Source organism: Labrus mixtus, chromosome 11 (assembly GCF_963584025.1).
Source record: "Labrus mixtus chromosome 11, fLabMix1.1, whole genome shotgun sequence".
Taxonomy (NCBI): domain Eukaryota; kingdom Metazoa; phylum Chordata; class Actinopteri; order Labriformes; family Labridae; genus Labrus; species Labrus mixtus.
The window spans coordinates 1,116,374-1,130,800 of NC_083622.1; the positions used below are offsets into that span (position 1 = coordinate 1,116,374).

The 14,427-nt window shown below is 39.5% G+C and overlaps 1 protein-coding gene across 3 annotated transcripts; it reads right to left on the reverse strand.

The window, feature by feature from the left end:
- Positions 1 to 706: 706 nt before the first annotated feature.
- Positions 707 to 10,471, reverse strand: LOC132983252 (N-acetylglucosamine-1-phosphodiester alpha-N-acetylglucosaminidase-like). 3 transcript variants are annotated; one of them, XM_061049496.1, is made up of 12 exons: positions 10,268 to 10,471; positions 7,716 to 7,924; positions 7,352 to 7,619; positions 7,130 to 7,269; positions 5,823 to 5,931; positions 5,260 to 5,388; positions 4,038 to 4,243; positions 2,876 to 2,923; positions 2,509 to 2,637; positions 2,150 to 2,269; positions 2,002 to 2,071; positions 707 to 1,410 (listed from the first exon to the last, which is right to left on the reverse strand). In XM_061049496.1, exons 1-12 carry the CDS (start codon positions 10,354 to 10,356, stop codon positions 1,248 to 1,250), a joined length of 1,680 nt encoding a protein of 559 aa, XP_060905479.1. In that variant the 5' UTR covers positions 10,357 to 10,471; the 3' UTR covers positions 707 to 1,247. The 3 variants fall into 3 exon arrangements, with proteins under 3 accessions (XP_060905479.1, XP_060905481.1, XP_060905480.1); XM_061049497.1 differs by lacking the exon at positions 707 to 1,410 and adding an exon at positions 1,687 to 1,752; XM_061049498.1 differs by lacking the exon at positions 10,268 to 10,471 and having other exon boundaries at positions 7,704 to 7,857.
- Between the last annotated feature and the right edge of the window lie 3,956 nt (positions 10,472 to 14,427).

Here is a 14,427-nt window from a genome sequence, read left to right on the forward strand (position 1 = left end):
ACATTAAAACGACGACTTCAGCCAAAAATAATAAAACTATTAAAAATGTGAATTTGTGTTCCACATAACTAAATGTACCTGTTTTGTTATGTTGTTCCCTGGCGTGTTTGCTTTTGTTCTATAGCCTATTGTTTATGTCTGTTTTGTATTGTTTATCATTGATCATGTGTTTGTTAAATAAAGTTCATTGTCAAATAAAACAACGTGCACAGACATGACTGTGAACATAAAGAACAATAAAAAGAAAACAAACAGTGAACCAAACAGGCTCCAAATTCAATCATATCTATATGGAGTGAAAAATGTGTTCATCCCTTTACATTGAATCTACAGAGGCAGGAAATGTATTTGATTGATTACATCACACTCTGACACCTAGTGTTTAAAATGGGTACTGCAGTCCAGATTCTAAACTGTGATTGGCGAGGTCTGTGCAAACCAACCCCAGTTTGGATGTGGTTGTTTTGGTTCAATAGTAATGAAACAACTCAACGTCCTCACAGAGTATAACAACTGGGTGCTGAATCCCGAATTAATGTCCGAATCAAGAAAAATGACCAGATCAGAGGTCCGAATTTAACTTTTAATTATCACACAGTAGGGCTGGGAAATATATCGAGTTTTTAAGATATATCGATATATATTTTCAAACAAGATATAGGGTAAGACAATATCGTTAATATGGATATAGTTTATGTTACATTAAAATAATGTTACAGAGGTGCCAGGTCACTTTTTTCTCATCTCACTGATGATGACTGACTGTCTGTCTCTCTTAACCCTGCTCCTCCTCTCTCTCTCTTTTATTGTATTTAAGGAACATTTTTATTTTATAATATTACTTTTTAAATTCACAAACAGGTAGTTTATTTTTCCATGTGTTTCCACTGTTAATATAATACATATGGATATATATCGAGTATCGCCATTCAGCTAAACAATATCAAGATATGAGTTTTGGTCCATATCGTCCAGCCCTATCACACAGACGTTTCGAGCAGACACTCCTCAAAACGCTGAACAACTATTTCAGGTGTTCCAGTCTTTTAAGTTGGTTTTATATCATATTTTATACAAATTCAGAGCTAAAAATGGACCCAGTGTGGGTCAACAGGGCACCAACTCATTGTTTTTTTCTCCTTCATCCAGTGGACGGTTTTCCTGTCACTGGATTTCTGATATTTGCATCATTGTAAAATGTCTCCGTCTTCTGTTCTCACGTCTGTTAGGAGGATGTCTGCAGCATCTCACAGACTCTGTATAACTGCAGCGAGCGGCGTCTGTCTGCTGATGTTGCTCAGGGGAAAGTAACTGAAGAGGAACCACCTCCGACTCGCCCGCAGGAGGTGAACAGCCAGTCGGATCAACAGAAAGAGAGCCAGAGTGACGGTGACTATCAGCCACGTTTGACTGCAGGGAGAAGAGGAAAGTTTAAGTTCAGGCTAAGTGTCAGGTTACAGACTGGATTATTAACAGAGTATTTGTGAAAGCAACCAAAGGAAACTATTCATTAAGGGTTGAATGTGAGAGTGCTGGTTTGTTAGTTTGAGTTATTTTGTCTCTCTCTAACGATAATGGTTCAGAGGAAGATATCAAGCAACTTCTTATCCTTTAAAATATTCTATGAGTAAGGGGGAAAAACTGTAACTTCTGCAGACAGCAAGGTCGTCCAAAAATAAAAAACTCACATTCCTGAGACAGACTGTAGGACAGGCTGTGTGTCACTCAGTGTGCTCGTGTCTAAGACAAAAACTACAAACAAGATACAGAGTCAGCTTGTCATAGTTTTATTTTGGTAAAGCCTCAGTTAATGAAAATACATTTTTACATTTTAATTTTCTTTACTTCGTCTGTTCCTTGATTGAGACAGGACAAGAATAAACTAAATACGCAAGGTTCAAAAGCAAGAATATTTGAGCCTTAAGTTTGGTAGACTGTGCAAGAACAGAGTCATGAAGATGAAGGATAAGAAAACAAAAAGAATGCTTCAGGATGAATTACTTTGTCTGAGAAGGTCTGTCTCTGTAAACGTCCTGCCATGATGTAAACAACTGTTTCTCCAAACATCGACCTGCAGAGGAAAGAAGAAGAGTAACACGTTGAATGAAATGTTCCCATAAGGCAGGAGTTATCTGTCTCTATGTGTCACCTTTGTTTAATCTGTCGTCGATGTTGAAGACACAGTTTCCTGTCAGCGGGTTACAGGAGCACCGATCGTCACACTGACACCTCTCAGCGCAGGACACACCGAAGAAACCTGGAGGACACACTAACACACACACACAGATTTTACAAGAGTTACGGAAACGCTTTAAATCTTAGTCATATTTCACACATTTTAGAGTCTTCATAGTTAGTAGGTACACAACGTTTTGACTTTGCTTCAGTAGATTGCTTCAGCCAGCAGCTGATGGCTAAGACTGCAACCGGAACCCCAAAGTGCGTCCACTGAAGGTTGTTTTTGTCCCTAACAGGCTCAGGTTGTTATTCTATAGCGGAACAAGCTACCTTGTTCACAGAAGTTGCTGTGGAAACCAGGAGGACACATGCAGCTTCCATGGACGTGGTTACAGGAAGCTCCGTTGAAGCAGATGCAGGTCTGTCTGCAGCCGATGCCGTAGAAACCTGGTAGGCACTCTATACCCCGGAGAGAGAAAACACAGAAAGGGACCTCAGATGATTTTAGTTATTTTTAGAGGTCACATATTATGCAAATTACACTTCTCCATGTTCCTCTAACTCTAATATGTGTCTCTAGTCTGTCTACAAACCCCCCAATGAGAAAAGTCCATCCTCTCAGTAAAGTAAAGCTTTTTTATTAGTTCTCTGTGTTGCATTATGACAGATAGCAATGACAGATGATATCTCTGTTTACCTTCGCTGCAGTTCATTCCTCTCCATCCAGAATCACAGACACACCCACCTGTAATAAAGAGAGACAGACAAACAAGCGTTATAAAACCTATAAGTCATAAAACACATCATGATGTACGTCAGTGGAAAATATGATAACATACATTTTATGTTGAATATGTTAAAGCTCCAATCAGTAAGATATCTACTGAACTAAATGATAAAGGTATCTTACTCTCTGATCATTAAGGAAACATGTTGAAGTGCTGGCTTCTCTGACAACAATGCAGCAGCCAGTATGTCCTCCTTCTAACTTTAGATTCTGCTCCTGAATGCTCTGGATTTGTTTGGACCAGAGAAGGTAGACGGTTTTAAGACCCCCCCCCCCCCCCCCCCCCCCCCCCACACACACACACACGGCTGTTTTGGACGCCCCTCGGTTTGCCAGATATGAGAGCAGTTATCAGGTCAACAGGTGTTGCAGAGATGGAAGCGGGCAAGAGAAGTGGTTCAGATAGAAGTGATTGTACCCGACCTAAAAAGCCTCTGCATGTTTCTAATAAGCTCCACGAGCAGAAACGTGCTCAAACTAGGATCAATATTGGAGATGCTTTTGAAAAATGGAGAGAGGTTAGAACACAGAAAGGTTTACAGACCCATGCAGAGCTGGATAAACACTGAAGCTTCAGAGTCCACCACATGGTGACCTGTGTGAGCATGGACTCTAGAGAGGAGGGGGGGGGGGGGGGGGGGGGGGGAGACAGCTCTCTATGATGTTTAGAATTTAGACTGCAGTACCCATTTTAAACACTAGGAGTCAGAGTTACATACTGCTCCTTTAATGTGTTTTCAGGGAGATTATGGAAAAGGGTAAAATATGAATGGGAAAGTTATTCAGATTTGGCTGTAATAAAAACTTGAAGTAGATTTTAATAACTCCTTCAGGTGCTGAGACTTTAAAAGGCACAATTTTTAAAGTGTAGCAAACAAAACTCCTCAACTCTCTGCTGTCTCTTAAGGACAACTCACAACCTTAAAGGTCCTGTCCTTGACACAACAAATCAGCTGTCAGAGCAGATTCATATAAAAGTGATATAGTATCTCTTCACTTGTAATTGTTGTGATTACACATTCCATCAATCTTTCATGTTTCTGCTGCAGCTAAGCTCCTCCTCCACACTCACCCGGTGTGCAGACGCCGTGAGGACTGCATGCTGCAGGCTGACACGTTAGAGAGTCACAGGCGTCTCCCTGCCAGCCCTCCTGACACCGACAGCGTCCGTCCACACACTTTCCGTTTTTGCTGCATTTTTCCGGCTTGCAGCGCCGCCGGTGAACACATAGGATGGTGGAGACAGGCCGAGCACAGCGCCACCTGCTGTCAGATTTACTGGGAACAGAGATGGAGGATGCAACAAAGGGTTTTAACAAGCAGCTAAAGATGTTCTTTTAGAAAATCAGACAACATGTGTAGACGAACAGTTTAACCTGTCAGGGTATTCAAATCGTTGTTTTGTGCTGGTCATGTTTTTTGTAATTTTTCTGCTACATGCAGTTTAGGCTGCAACGATTAATCATCTTTTAATTGATGGAAATGTTTTTTCCAAAGGAGTCTGGTGTCTTTAAAGGTCACATTTGGTCCTCCTTCTCATCCAGTTTAAATAAGTCTCAGAGCTCCTCAAAACATGTGTGTGAAGTTTCTTGTTGTAAATCCACTCTGATCCTGTATTTGATCATGTCTATAAACCCTTCTATTTCAGCCCTGCTCAGAACAGGCTGTTTCTGTGTCTGTACCTTTAAATATGTAAATGAGCTGTGTCTGACCACACCCCTTCTCTGGAAGGGCTTGGGTGTACTCGGTGCTTTCTCGCTCCATGTCCTATTGTTTACAGTGAGAAGGCAGACTCAGAGGGCAGAACAAACACCTAGCTGTGGGAGTGTCACCCACATGGGGGAGGGGCTACTGCCCTTTGTGATGTCATGAAGGGAAAATCTCCAAACAGCCTGTTTGAGCACACATTTTCTGAAAAGTGGAGCACGCAAAAGACGGAGAGGATGGACTTTTCTCATGATTGGGGGGTTTGTAGACGGACTAGAGACACATGTTAGAGTTAGAGGAACATGGAGAAGTGTGACCTTTAAAGAAAGTGATTAAATTGTCTGTTTCTGGTTTTTCTAAGACTCTGAGCCTGTCAGGGCCCAAAACAAGAACTACTTCTTTGACTGGTCATATTTGCTCCACAGAATTAGGTTACATCCATTATAATCTGTTTCACAGCTCGGGACAAAGAAATCTACTGAATCAGAGCAAAACTAGTTTGAACCCATTACTCTTTCAAACAAAATAGGGCCAGGTTTTATAATCATAAATGTCACATGAGGACAGTCCAGCTTTTCTTAGCTCACCATTTGTCCGCCGGGTAGCTGGCCAACGTGCCGTTGATAACAAAACTGGAAGACCCGCCTCCGTCCAGATTGATGGCATTGATTACGCCGTTTGTCTTCAGGAACTCTGCCACCTCCCAGAGATTCATGCTGCTCATGAACCAAAAAAAACATGATTGTTAGTGTGTAGGAACTGCTGACAGATGATCTGAATGACACAGAGAGTTCTGGCCAGCAGGATGGATGAACAACAAATAGAAATGCCTCACATGTTTATTCTGATTCATAAAACCAACACTGATAGATTTGAAATAAACACACAGTACTGATGCCCTGATGACAAGATAAGTGCTCAGTGAAGACATCCCTCATCCCAGTCATCCACCTTTAAGAGACCCAGGCTCTGTTGATGCTAGCTCCAGGAAGTGAAAAAGCCAATACTACCTACCCTCCCATCTGGCCCCTAAAAGTCCCCGCAAGAACTGCAACTATTCCTGGTGCTAACCAGTCTGCATCCATGTTGGAATCTCTGTGACTCTCATCCCATCCCACAGACTCAAATATATAAAAACATGTGATGTTACCCTCGTTCGTTGGTCTGTCCGTCCACATGAAACAGGACCAGGTTGCCCTGGGCGTCGTGACCCACCGCCGTCCTCGCTGACAGCACATCCACAAAATCCCTGAACACCTCTGTTAAGATACAAACATTTTTTTGTTTTTTTTACCTTTCAAATCACAACATGAGAATAACATCAACACAATCATAAAATACACACACATAAACCCCCTTCTCTCTTCTCCCTCTTAAGACCACCATACATATTATTTATTACTATTTCTAAAAGTTATTTATTACTATTTCTAAAAGTTATTTATTACTATTTCTAAAAGTTATTTATTACTATTTCTAAAAGTTATTTATTACTATTTCTTAAAGTTATTTATTACTATTTCTTGGAGTTATTTATTACTATTTCTAAAAGTTATTTATTACTATTTCTAAAAGTTATTTATTACTATTTCTTAAAGTTATTTATTACTATTTCTTAAAGTTATTTATTAATATTTCTTAAAGTTATTTATTACTATTTCTTAAAGTTATTTATTACTATTTCTTAGAGTTATTTATTACTATTTCTTAAAGTTATTTATTAATATTTCTAAAAGTTATTTATTACTATTTCTAAAAGTTATTTATTACTATTTCTTAAAGTTATTTATTACTATTTCTTAAAGTTATTTATTACTATTTCTTAGAGTTATTTATTACTATTTCTTAAAGTTATTTATTAATATTTCTAAAAGTTATTTATTACTATTTCTAAAAGTTATTTATTACTATTTCTTAAAGTTATTTATTACTATTTCTTAAAGTTATTTATTAATATTTCTTAAAGTTATTTATTACTATTTCTTAAAGTTATATATGACTATTTCTTAAAGTTATTTATTACTATTTCTTAAAGTTATTTATTAATATTTCTTAAAGTTATTTATTAATATTTCTTAAAGTTAGATATGACTATTTCTTAAAGTTATTTATTACTATTTCTTAAAGTTATTTATTACTATTTCTTAAAGTTATTTATGACTATTTCTTAGAGTTTAAAAATGTCTTTGTTTTTTAAATGTCTCAGTATTTTAAAGTATGTTTTGGTCTTTATTGTCCTCTGACTGTTTTGTTTGCATATTGTCTGGCACTTTTTTTTTAACATTTGCACATTTAAAAAACAACTAATGTTGATACCATCATACTCTCTTATCACTGCATCCCTATGTGTGAGGTGTTTCTGATTGTGTGTATTTCTTGCAGAGCAGTCAGTACAATAAATGTCCTGCTGTGTTTGAAATGCTCTGACTTTCAGCTGATGTTTCCCTGCAGCTTTACCCTGGTCCACCAGTTTGTCACACTTGGCCTGCAGGCTCTGGTTGATGTAAACCTCCCCGTTCCTCAGCAGCCACATCACACCGCTGACCAGCTGCACAAACGGGTTCGACTGGTCCAACACATCTTCCTGGGACAGAAACCTGGACAGATGGATTACTTTATATACGTCTTATATTTATTATTTTTTGGGGCTTATTTTTGGGGTCAGTTTTCTTCTCTTACCCAAACACGAGGCTGCCGTCCTTCTTGATGCCAAACTGGGCGTTCTGCACCCCCTGGCTGTCCCTCACCAGTTTACCGTCGCTCACCACGTTGCCAAGACAACCGTCGGTCGAGGTGTTGAAGAAGCCGGCGTTCAGAGCGTACAGACACCCGGCAGCCTCCGCCGTCTCCTGCACCGTCACCCTGTGGCTCCTCCCACAGCCGCCCGGCCCTCCCGGCTCCAACACCGACACGGTCTTCAGCGGGTCGTGAACGAACGCCATGTGGCCTGGGAGTGTAAGAGATTCTTCAAAATTAGATGACTTGATCCAAAAAAATAGCCAGCATGGAAAACAGGGCGGAAACTGCTGACCTGATCACTGACCGTGGACCCGGCGGGACGTCCTGCCTGGCTCGTTTGATATGAAGACAGTGGACTCGGCCACAGAGAGGGCGTCATGGCTACCTGAGGGCCAGGTCTCAAATGTTCTCCTGCCATGGACCACGTGCTGGCAGTCTCTAACGTGGCGATAGGAGTGGGAGGGGCCATGGCCTTCTTTGTATGGCGTCAGAACATCCGCCTGTGTAGAGGATCTGTGGAGAGAAATCACATTCAATATAATCAGCTTCTTCTTTAAAGGCTTTATATGTGATTTTTTTGATCCAGCAGATGTCGCCCTTGAGCACCAGCATGAAACCAAAACAACTCGCGCTGCATTGTTGTGTTAGCATGCTAATGCTAGCGATCTTTATTCTGCTCGTATCTTCACACTGCATGTAAATTTACCTGAAATGAGCGTGATCTAGAAACACAGTTAAGCAGTGAGTACAGTATGTTATTCTTCTTTTCTCTAGTCCCTCAATTAAACAACTTTTATACACGAGGGGAGGAGTCAGCCGGCCGTCCTGGCGATGTAAACAAAGTGAAGATAGGACTCTGAAAACTCTGAAAACATCACAGACAGTGGGACTCGGGTGTTACACCCATTGTAGACAGTCATGACTCACAGAGTTATTTTCAGAGGAGATACTTGATTTCTATTATATTTAAGTGTGAAAAATCAAATATAAAGACTTTAAAGAACACCCCCCCCCCCCCCCCCCCCCCCCCGTACAGTGTGTGCCAATGAGGACAATAACTAATCAGACCTATTTGGTTATTTGAACCAGGCTGTAAACATCTTCATTTCTGCTCTAAATAACTTGGTGGATGCTACACTATTGTTGTCAGCTGGACTGTTGTTTACTTCCTCATTCCAAGAATGGAAACCAGCTTAGCCGGACTGGTATACCACATAATAACCATCGACTGGCAGTCATACTACACACTACTTTTGAACACATTATGCAGAAGATACGGCAACAGTATGTAGAAGGCGGTTTCAAAAACAGCAAACAAACATTTTTTTTTTTATGACGTCTATCTACTGTATCGCCAATATTCCTCATTATTATCTTGAATTATTATTATTTTTTGCACAACATTATGTCTGGATGTTCCCGAAACAGCTGTGTGATGATGCTTTTATCAATTTTTTTTCCAAATCAGTATCTGGCTGTAAGAAAACAGCAACAAGTCAACCTCTAGAAAAGTCATCCAAAAGAAGTCCCTCATGTCTTTGCTTTCGAGCCCAAACCCGTCCCTTATACCTGTCTACCTTCATGTACCTGTCTGCACAATATTAATTTAAACAACTAAGAGCAGAATGACTTTCTTCTTCCTCTTCTTTTAATGTCTCTTTTCCCTTTGTCGTGATGCTTTAGATGTCTTGAGTGCATGCTGCAGCGTCTCCTGTCCCTGTCAGTTGGACACTCCCTCATACTCTTCTGCAGCCCTCTGAAGCTTTAGTGTGTGTTATGGATGATTCATTCTGAACATATTTGAAGTATTCTTGGCTTCATGGTGTGGAAATGTGAACAGAACAGGATGAGCCAGGAGCCAGACCATGCCTACATCCCTGAGGGAAAATGAAACTGGGTTCAGCCTTCATTAAGACACTCAGCCAATAATCTTTGTCATGTCAACCTTGTGATTTAGCAAACAATTTTTTATTTTTTATTTATTGGAAATGCCCAAAGGGAAAGACAGGATGCCACTAATTATTAATTGTAAGCTAAATTGTTGGATAAACTTCCAAGAAATTATATGTCTTGCCTGGACCTTAACATCTTTTAATCTATACTACGATCCACTCGCCTCATGCACAAGTGACCGGACCCCATGTTTTCACTCATTTCATTTAAAGAGACACACACACCAAAACGGAACGTTCTGAGAGAGCTGGTTTATACAGGGTCACAAACCTCCTCTGGTGCTTGATTCATGTTTCATTTAGACCACAGGGGGACTGTTTGAAAAGGTGGAGGAGGGGGAGAATATGTCCTCTTTAAGTTCTCAAAATGAAAGAAAATTATGTAAAGTGGCCATCAAGAGCCAAGTTGTGTTCTCTGAGAGTCTCTTGTGATTTTAGAAAATGTACTTAATAGGCTACATTTAATTTTAATTAAAATATCTGTGTATGTAATAAATAACTTCCACAGCACAGGTCCAGTTCTGGATATTTAAGATGATCTGTTATCATGGCTCAAACTTGCTTTATCCTACTGACGCATGTTATAGGTCTAAAAATTAAAGAGTCGTTTTAACCAATTTTAATGACTAAATTTATGTCATTAATAAACACTATAAATGTGTAATTGAGAGCTTTGGCCTAACCTCTGGCACTAAAGAGAAATAAAATTAGCATTAATTTTATTAACACCTCAAAAAAATGATAATAATCTGCAGCTACTATGACAACACTTTAAACGTCACACCGAGATTATTAAAAAATAGATTTTTAATCTCAATGCGTTTTCTTTCCTGGTTCAATAAAGGTTGAATTAAAAAAAAAAAATAGAATTATTAGCCTAATTTAAAGTTTAAAAAAATCTCACCTTGTTAAATTGCTCTCCAACGGAAAAACCTGGACAGAGAGAAGCACGAGCCCCAAAACGAACTGGCGTGTCGCTGAGTCTGTTGCCATGGTTACCGGGGGTTCGGGTATCCTCGCTACTCTTCGTTCCGGTTCTGGGTTAAGCAGCGTTGGACTCACAGGGTTTCTGTAGTCCTGACCAGCAGAACATGCAGGTAGTCTCCACACAGACACTTCACGATGGTTCACTGGCAGCAGAAATGTTTTAAGGCGTTTTTGCTGCACCGGATTATCGACATTCCTCATCTGTGCATTTAAAAGATCTGGATTATTATTATCTGTCAGCTCTGGAAATTTACATACACAAACACTAATAACATCCCGTCACAGAGACTTTACTTTTTTATATCTTGGCATTAAAAAGAAGGTACACCAGAAGAATAGCCAACATTTTGCCAAATATATTTAATTAAAAATATTGTAGATAAATTGGTGGTTGAGGCCTGTTTCAATTTGATGTTATCAATGCTGGAAAACAGTTGATAACGAATTGGAAATTTTGTGGGTAAATGTTGTAAGTTGGGATGTCAAAATCAGTAAAATACGAAGCGGATTGAGGCCAAACATGAGAAATGAAAAAGGATAGGAGGGGGAGGTTTTTTTTTTTCCATTATGCACTTTGAGTAAAAAGTCGAAATGTTGAGAAAAAACTATAGGCTAGCATAAATCTATGCTAGGCAAGAGGAAAAGAAAGAATATAGAGGAAAAAATATCACAATGTGCAGAATAAATTAATTGGGGCGGCAGTAGCTCAGTCTGTAGGGACTTGGGTTGGGAATCAGAGGGTCACCGGTTCAAATCCCGGCATGGACCAAGCCTGGAAATTGGTCTGGTAGCTGGAGAGGTGCCAGTCCACCTCCTGAGTACTGCCGAGGTGCCCCTGAGCAAGGCACCCAACCCCCCCACCAGCCCAGGAGCACCTGCCGTGGGCAGCCCCCTCACTCTGAGACCCCTCCATTAGTGCATGTCCATAGGATCCTGTTTGTGCATGTTTGTGTATTTCAGCCTATGTTTGTGTAGCATGTTTACTAGACAGAGTGTAAAAACAAATTTCCCCTCGCGGGATCAATAAAGTATAAATTAATTAATTAATAAAGTCAGAATGTCTACAATTCAGTCTAAATACAGTTTTGTGACATTCCGACTGGCTGCAGTGGTTAGTCCTGTAGCCACACAGTCTGTCTCTGTATGTCAGCCCTGTGATTGGCTGGAGAACAGTCCAGGGTGTAACCCCGCCTCTTGTCCAATGACAGCTGTGATCGGCTCCAGCCCCGCCGCGTCCCCTAACAGGAAAAGCATTGCAGATAATGAATGGAAGTTCTGACTTTATTCTTGTTGTATTTTAGTTTTCTTCTTGACATTTAGTCTTTTTTCTCAAAGTGCATTTAGACAAAAAAAATCTTCCTCCTCTCATTATTTATTTCTCCCACTTGGTCCTAATCTACGGTGGCTTGGAAGTGCAAACCAAAGTGTGAAACAGTTTGACAAAGGACAGCCAAAATGTACATTTTTGAAAACAAGATGTAAACGGCTTTTACGAGTGCTGAGAAGAATTTACAAGCAGAACACCAAATGATGTTGTGTTCAATTTGTGGAACCCGTCTGAGAGACAGTTAACACGATTTTGCTTTTTGTGTCGAGTGGACGGTTTCTGGAATTTTTAAAGGACACGGGCAAGACGGAAGGTGCGCTTGGTCCTTCCATCTTGTCTGTTTCCACACAACGGCAAAATCCTGTTAACTGTCTCAGGTGGTATCCACAAAACGGACACAACATCATCCGGTCATTATAAACTCTGTATGACGCATTTCACACAATCTTCCTGTCAAAATTAACTAATTTACCGGTCACTTCCATCATTTGGTACATTCCCTTTTCGGCAAGATTCACACATCTTGTAAATGTGTTTCTAAAATATAAATGTGTTTTGTCCGTGGTAAAAGTGTTTTGCTTTTGTAATTTTGTTTTATAAAATGTAAAAATGCTTTCCAAAACAAAAAAAAATCTAAATTTGTCTCAAACTTTGTAAAATTGTTTCACACTTTGTAATATTGGTTTGCACGTCCCAGCCACCGTACTAATCATCTTAGTTAATGAAATCGGCATAACACCTGTACCAAACGGTTACAATGACCGGTATATTTCTATCTAACTATTTCTATCTTTTGATTTTCTTTCAGCTCTTTTAGTTTCTTACATCTTTTTAAATCTTTGCTCCTCTTGGTCTCAGCTCGTGTTGTTGGGTTCTTGTGTTTCCTGGGTTCTTATGATGGTTCTTATGATGGTTCTTGTGTTTCCTGGGTTCTTATGATGGTTGTTATGATGGTTCTTGTGATGGTTCTTGTGATGGTTCTTATGATGGTTCTTATGATGGTTCTTATGATGGTTCTTATGATGGTTCTTGTGATGGTTCTTGTGATGTTCTTGTGATGGTTCTTATGATGGTTCTTATGATGGTTCTTGTGTTTCCTGGGTTCTTATGATGGTTCTTGTGATGGTTCTTGTGATGGTTCTTATAATGGTTCTTGTGATGGTTCTTGTGATGTTCTTGTGATGGTTCTTATGATGGTTCTTATGATGGTTCTTGTGTTTCCTGGGTTCTTATGATGGTTCTTGTGATGGTTCTTGTGATGGTTCTTGTGATGTTCTTGTGATGGTTCTTATGATGGTTCTTGTGATGGTTCTTGTGATGGTTCTTATGATGGTTCTTATGATGGTTCTTATGATGGTTCTTATGATGGTTCTTGTGTTTCCTGGGTTCTTATGATGGTTCTTGTGATGGTTCTTGTGATGGTTCTTATAATGGTTCTTGTGATGGTTCTTGTGATGTTCTTGTGATGGTTCTTATGATGGTTCTTATGATGGTTCTTATGATGGTTCTTGTGTTTCCTGGGTTCTTATGATGGTTCTTGTGATGGTTCTTGTGATGGTTCTTGTGATGTTCTTGTGATGGTTCTTATGATGGTTCTTGTGATGGTTCTTGTGATGGTTCTTATGATGGTTCTTATGATGGTTCTTGTGATGGTTCTTATGATGGTTCTTATGATGGTTCTTGTGATGGTTCTTGTGATGTTCTTGTGATGGTTCTTAAGATGGTTCTTGTGATGGTTCTTGTGATGGTTCTTATGATGGTTCTTATGATGGTTCTTGTGATGGTTCTTATGATGGTTCTTATGATGGTTCTTGTGATGGTTCTTGTGTTTCCTGGGTTCTTATGATGGTTCTTATGATGGTTCTTGTGATGGTTCTTGTGATGGTTCTTGTGATGTTCTTGTGATGGTTCTTATGATGGTTCTTATGATGGTTCTTGTGTTTCCTGGGTTCTTATGATGGTTCTTGTGATGGTTCTTGTGATGGTTCTTATAATGGTTCTTGTGATGGTTCTTGTGATGTTCTTGTGATGGTTCTTATGATGGTTCTTATGATGGTTCTTGTGTTTCCTGGGTTCTTATGATGGTTCTTGTGATGGTTCTTGTGATGGTTCTTGTGATGTTCTTGTGATGGTTCTTATGATGGTTCTTGTGATGGTTCTTGTGATGGTTCTTATGATGGTTCTTATGATGGTTCTTGTGATGGTTCTTATGATGGTTCTTATGATGGTTCTTGTGTTTCCTGGGTTCTTATGATGGTTCTTGTGATGGTTCTTGTGATGGTTCTTGTGATGGTTCTTATAATGGTTCTTGTGATGGTTCTTGTGATGTTCTTGTGATGGTTCTTATGATGGTTCTTATGATGGTTCTTATGATGGTTCTTGTGTTTCCTGGGTTCTTATGATGGTTCTTGTGATGGTTCTTGTGATGGTTCTTGTGATGTTCTTGTGATGGTTCTTATGATGGTTCTTGTGATGGTTCTTGTGATGGTTCTTATGATGGTTCTTGTGATGGTTCTTATGATGGTTCTTATGATGGTTCTTGTGATGGTTCTTGTGATGGTTCTTGTGATGGTTCTTATGATGGTTCTTATGATGGTTCTTATGATGGTTCTTGTGATGGTTCTTATGATGGTTCTTATGATGGTTCTTGTGATGGTTCTTGTGATGGTTCTTATGATGGTTCTTGTGATGGTTCTTATGATGGTTCTTATGATGGTTCTTGTGATGGTTCTTGTGATGGTTCTTATGAT